The sequence below is a fragment of the Gloeophyllum trabeum genome (genome assembly GCF_000344685.1).
Source record: "Gloeophyllum trabeum ATCC 11539 unplaced genomic scaffold GLOTRscaffold_00001, whole genome shotgun sequence".
In the NCBI taxonomy this organism is placed as follows: Eukaryota; Fungi; Basidiomycota; class Agaricomycetes; order Gloeophyllales; family Gloeophyllaceae; genus Gloeophyllum; species Gloeophyllum trabeum.
In genome coordinates this window covers 3,884,667-3,890,844 of record NW_006920410.1, presented here as the reverse complement: position 1 = coordinate 3,890,844, position 6,178 = coordinate 3,884,667, and the positions used below count along the sequence as shown (strand labels likewise).

General features: G+C 50.6%; 2 protein-coding genes across 2 annotated transcripts; one reads left to right on the top strand and one right to left on the bottom strand.

Moving 5' to 3' along the window:
- Positions 1-1,455: 1,455 nt before the first annotated feature.
- GLOTRDRAFT_124981 (uncharacterized protein) lies at positions 1,456-3,011 on the top strand (the record flags this gene model as incomplete). Its single annotated transcript, XM_007863276.1, has 9 exons — positions 1,456-1,479; positions 1,536-1,575; positions 1,642-1,796; positions 1,864-1,983; positions 2,038-2,148; positions 2,207-2,263; positions 2,315-2,344; positions 2,402-2,614; positions 2,670-3,011. The coding sequence occupies 9 exons, from the start codon at positions 1,456-1,458 to the stop codon at positions 3,009-3,011; spliced, it is 1,092 nt and encodes a 363-aa protein (XP_007861467.1).
- A 374-nt stretch (positions 3,012-3,385) lies between these two features.
- On the bottom strand, positions 3,386-4,767 carry GLOTRDRAFT_102877 (N-carbamoyl-L-amino acid hydrolase; the record flags this gene model as incomplete). The annotated part of the gene is made up of 3 exons (XM_007863275.1): positions 3,386-3,570; positions 3,618-4,327; positions 4,523-4,767. The coding sequence occupies 3 exons, from the start codon at positions 4,765-4,767 to the stop codon at positions 3,386-3,388; spliced, it is 1,140 nt and encodes a 379-aa protein (XP_007861466.1).
- Between the last annotated feature and the right edge of the window lie 1,411 nt (positions 4,768-6,178).

Sequence of the window (6,178 nt, the reverse complement as noted above, 5' to 3'; positions counted from 1 at the left end):
AAATGTTGTTTGTGCCAGCCAAACAAACCTATATGGGGTAGTCGATCACCGTAGCGCGGGCTGTTGACTGGTCGGCGGGACGCTTCAACATTCATGTATGAGGGTCGTTCTTGGGGGATTTTGACCTCTGCGTGCTCGATATCCTGAAGAGATACAGATCTGAACGTTATTCAGCCTTGAGATGGGCATTTGTGTCCCAGGAGCGATATAGGCTGACTCGAGGACCGTCGCGCCCTCGGTCAGGTGTTACCCTATAAGGTATTGTTTGGCTGGGACAAACAGAAACGCGCGAAACGCAGTTTCCGGACTTTTATGCAAAGCACTGTATAAGCTATTACCTATGTGTACATGGATGACAGAGGCTTGTTGATTCCTGACAATCGACCACATAAAACATAAACCCAGGCAGAAGAGGAGCCGCCACAAATTGCCTTATCAAGGTGGTCCTCTCTCTTATGTGATGCTTTCGGGGTCCTGTTCACTTTAGGGGGTTGCCGTCGCGCGTTTTCTGGCCGTTGGCCCCTTGGTGCCGGCTCACCGAGTTCGCAGAGTGGCAGACTCCAGCCGGAGCGTCTCAACCTCGCATGACCAGTCTATCGCGAATCACTTGCGAATTGGAGTTGCCCTAGTATTTATCAGTACACCGGCTCTGATCATATTAAGCATTTCTTCACGGGTCGTGTGCTACTAGTATGAGGCACAACAAGGTACTACTAGTACACAGAATATCGAATGGTCGCCCACGTTCGGTTTGTATGTACTATCATTGGACCAGTAGTGAATAACTATTCACTTCCCGTCCCTTTTGTGCACTGGGGACCTTGTGGCTACCCTATACCTTCGGGAATTTTTCTCTGTAATGATAAATGTCTGTAGATGCCATGTTCAAGTTTGTATGTGGAACGGAGGAGTGGTCATCGTTCAGGATTTAAAACTGTCTTGCATCTCCGAGGTCTAAGCGTGACAGAGCGTGACCGCTGCCCCGCCACAGCCCTATTGTGACACGTGTGACATCTTATTCACTTCCCGTCCCCTTACGCCGTACAACCTCTACGCCCTCTGGAAAAATCTGAGAAATTTCCAGAGGGTATAGAATAGTATCTGAACCATTCACACCAATTCTGGGGTACGTGCAATCAGAGGAAGATGACTTAACTAGGGAACAGTTCAAATCATTCACTGCTGGTCCAATGATAGTAGTACCAGTGCCTCCACCATCCACCAAGGGTCTTGAGATGGTACGGCTTCTCCATCATCATATGTTCCTGATGAATGTCGTTAACCTCCGATGGCCCCTGATAACATAGCGCAGCATCAATCTCCAACTTCTTCATCATGGGGCACGGGGGAAAGCCCTATTGCCAGTGATGAAGGCTATAATTATACGACTCCGTAAACTCCGTGTGCGCTGCATATAATGCGCGCCTACCGTGCAGATCCGCTACCTTCCCCGCTATGGCCCAAGTACCTATAGACGAGGTGGGCCATGCTAGTCATATTTTTTTATCTGCTAAATGTATGAACTGGGGCATCAGGCGCATGCTCTCGCAACATGGCTATCATCTATCTTTCTAGGTAAGTAGACCCCTCTCCAGCGTCTTTCCGACGTGCTTACCGGGCTACTGCTTTCCTGGCAATCAGGCGCTCTCATCGTACTCTACTGTGCTTGTGTCTGGGTGTTGGTGTACAAAGCTGACCGCATGGGCCCCGTCAATATGCCAATGCTTTTCGCCGCCACCGCCATGACAGTCGTTGCGATGGTGCATAATGCTGTATCTGTTCAGCGCAATGTACAGGTATGTAACCCGTGGCAGGCTGTCGCCGGACATCTTAAGGTCTAACTCAATCTCGGACTTGTTACAGGCATTTTTCGGACACGTAGATGGCAACGCCGTAAAATATTTCATCCTCTCTTCGAATTTCCCGAACTTGTTCCAGTCGACTCTCTTCGTTATTCAAGTCCTGATTGGGGATTCGATGCTCGTAGGCTCAAGCAGCAATCTATCTACCCACCACATCACAGAATATTTTTTACAGATCTATCGATGCTATATTGTATACAGGCGCGACTGGCGTATCGTTGTGCCGCCAATCCTGATGTTCCTGGGCACTGTAGGCGAGTTGTCCAAGTTCACGGCAGTGTCCGAGGTTTTGTGCTAAAGCCATGCCAATACTTTCAGCGTGCGGAATCGAACTCGTATACCAGTTTTCCGTTGTGGATGCTCGTACGGTCACGAACGAAACATATTTTGGAAGTGACGTGGTATGTAAGAACGCAGCTATCAGAGACCGCCAAGCTAACGTTCCAGTCCAGCAACCATGGTCGACAGGCATGAAGGTTGTGGTGAGTTAAGGGGGACGTTGACATTTGCCATGGCGCCACTGACGCGGTCTCCTGAAGTCGATGGTCCAAAATATATTCTGCTCTTTCGCAATTGCCCTTCGCATATGGTGGATTGGTAGACACGGCGGCAGCAAAGTCTACTGGCGCTCAATTGAACTTATCCTCGAGAGCGGCATCATATACTTCCTTGTGGTGCTAATCCTCTTGATCCTGAATATCACGAAACAAAACACATACGCTATTCTCTACTACGTTCTGGTACCAGTCATTGTACGCATCGGCCTTCCTCTATTGGCTGAAGTGGATACTAATGGTTCTGCTATAGGGTATCATATTCACCGGCATCATCATCAGAGTAGGTCTGAGGGAGAGCTCGACAGTGAACTATGATTCCACATCTATCGCTGCCGACCCGAATCCAGCTCTGCGAATCACCTTCGCTGATCCCACAACCAGCGACACCTTTTACCCCGGGGTTCATGGCCCGAAGGCGAGGCGGACGAAAAGAGTCGTTAGGAAAGAGGTATCTACTTCGTCAATGGGCTCTCATCTCTCCCCGCAGAGTTCTTTCGCAGAAAAAGATGATCATGATGATAGCCATGAGGAGGCTATCGCGGTAGAACCTCGCGAGGAGGACCGCGCGCCCTGCTTGGAGCTAGGATTTTGATCTCTGAAGTACCACTAATATACTGCGACTTCAGTTTCTTCCGTGTGATTGTCTAATGATCTCTTTGTAACATTGTTATTTACTCCTTCCAAGCGATGCATGTTCCTCGTGCGGGACACCGAGCATCCCGGCAACCTGTGTGTGGCCGACAGTGACGGGAGTCAGAAAATATGTTTCAAGCTCGAAGTTCGACCACTGGGTAAGTATCAAAGATCAAGTTCACTCGCAAATATCCCATTCAATCAACTAACCCCGAGCCCCGCTCCTACCAGACCGATCGCCCATATCCAGGGAGACCGATCGATCAAAGAACTCAATCCACGAGGTGATACACCGAGTGTGAACACTCCACGAAACAATTGACCGACTATCGTTCACGCAGAGAGCTTCTTCCTCAATAGAGCATCGAAATTTAGCACGCCTCCCAGGATCACCTGGGCGCCGGTACTGCACTCCTCCGGGCTGGCGTATTCGGCTGGATTATGGCTGATGCCATCTTTACAGGGAGTGAACACCATGGCAGTCGGGCATACCAGGCGTGTGTACGACGAGTCGTGACCTGTCTCGAGATTAGGGTAACACTGGCCAATGACGCGTGGAAGTTACCTGTCATGTTCCCGATCCTAGTATAGTTGAAGCCCATTTCTTTCGCAGCGTCCTCTAGACATTGTACCGCGGTCTCGTCGAACCGATTAGGCTCGAGATCCCAGATCTTCTCGAGCGTAACGACCTCCAATTTATCCTCCTGAGCTGTGTTCCTGATGAACGCAAGTATACCCTCTTCCATCTTCCTCAACACCGCCAGGTTAGTGTGCTGTGCGCTGAAGCTAAAGTCGACTTTGTCGGGTATGTTGCAGAAGTTCTGAGGCGAGGATTTGAACAGCGACACGGTGGCCATACCCGTCTTGGACTCCCGGCCCACACGCTGAATCTCGACGACACATTTGGCGGCACCGGCCAGCGCGTCCCTTCGATCTTCCATGAACGTCGTGTCGGTATGCCGTGTAAACCCCCTCAGAGAGACATTGTACCACACCATGCCCTGGCTACTATCGACGATTCCCACCTCTTTGCCTGCTTTCTCCAGCCTCGACCCCTGTTCGATATGGATCTCGAAATGCGCGCTAAGGGGGTTGGTCCGGTGGGATGCTTCCACTTCACCCGCGTAGCCGATACGTTTGAGCTCGTCCCCGATTGTTATTGACCGATTAACTGTGTCTGTGCATCTGTGGGCGTCCTCCAGGGACAGTTGCCCGGCCCAAACGGAGGAAGCCATGCAAGCTGGAGGAAAGCGAGCGCCTTCTTCGTTGGTCCAGCTGACCGCTCCTCAGCTGAACGTTCTATTACGCAACGAAATGAGCTTACTTGATAACTGCCAAAGGTGCATACATCCCCTTTCCAGACGATTTAGCAGCCGTGATCACTCGAGCAACTTCGAGTCCTGTCAGACTAGACATATAGGTTCAGCCTGGCATGAGTATATAGGTTCTGTGCACACGAGACAGTCTTACACTCCAAGAGGCCCGTCGTATCTACCACCTGTCTGAACGCTGTCAAGGTGGCTACCTACCGCAATGGGCGGGATGTCGTTATTCTCTCCAGGGAAGATAGCCCATTGGGAGCCCATCTTGTCCACGAAATATTTCACGTTCGGGTCGATGGCCCGCACCTCCTTTGCGAACCAATCTCGGACGACCTTGTCAGGGTCTGAGCACGATAGCCGGTGCAGACCGCCGTCCGGCGTCGCACCTGCCATATCAGCGGTAGCTTGGATTTCAGTGCTGAAGATGGAGAGCAATCTGTCACGTATGCCGATGCGCTATGCAGTCTACGACACATACAAGAGCCGTTCTCGAGAAACAGCCAGCCCTCCCAATGGGGCTGTCAGAGATAAGGTCGTGCTGAAGCCACGAGCTATGTAAGGCTTTGATGGCATCCATGTCGACTTGGGGGAGCGACAGGTTACCCTGGTAGGGCGAATGAGACGTATGGACGCAAGCATGACCAAGAATGACCTGAGAGCCAAGGAGAGACGCTGTTATCTGCTACAGAGTAGGGTACCCAAGGAGTGCTTTGAGCTGCTATCACGGAGCTAAACATAGGAAGACGGTCGTGACCCTGCTTCGTGCGAGATACCAATGAAAGCATTGATCATAACCTATTCGTGGATATCCGAAGTCAAGGAAATCTTTTGAAATAGTCCAGGAGCCTATGGGGCGTTTGCTGTGGTCATCTGGCATTTGAGAAGCGTGCCTCGTCACTATGGCGGAAGTAACGATACGGGTGGCGCACTCTGACATGAGGTAAAGGTCTCTGTGCTTTCCGAGCTGCGACTGATTAGACAACAGTAGGACGTGAGATAGACGTGCTCGAGGTTCAGATCTCAGAGTCTGCGAGTGAGGGAGGACATCCAGCTACACATCGAGCAACCGATAATATGACACGCGGTGGCATTCAGTCCCATATGTCAATACAATATTGTGAATTCCACACAACCACCATATACAGTCATATACTCCCCATATGGGAGCTGAGCCACAGACGATCCCCTACAACGGTAATGTCAGGGAATATCAAATAGAAACAAATGCATTACCATATTTGAATATCAATTTCCGCAGATATACCCAGTGATAGAGCAAATATGGATAAATATATGGAACAATGGGGAAGTCCGGTTTTTGGCCTGATACAGTACAATGAATCATAGCTAAAATATCAAAGCACATCTCGGGTTGATAGCGAATCCGGAATATGGATGCAAATAGCGTAACACATAGCATAAAGGTGCGATATACCTGATTCGGGATCGTCCGGTATATAATCGGGCCGCCGACGGGCCGCCAGTGGCTGCATCGGCAAGCCACTCAATAGCCGGCGGCGGCCCACCGGCGGCTAAGAGCGGCTGGGAGAGCGGCTCGCAGCCTGGTACGGGCGCAACCGACTTGTATGCCTAGTTCTAAGATAGTGTTTGTGTTCAGCGGAGCTATATGGGAGATGATGAAGTGGACTTACCTGAGATAACATGAGTACAACAGCAAGCTCGTCCGTCAGAGGGAATCGAGCAAAATGACAGAGCACTCGTGTCGGATCAACCTCCTCCAGATCGTCTGCGAGCTGCAACAAATAAACCTCAGCAGGATAATGATCTCTCCATTTCCGGGAAA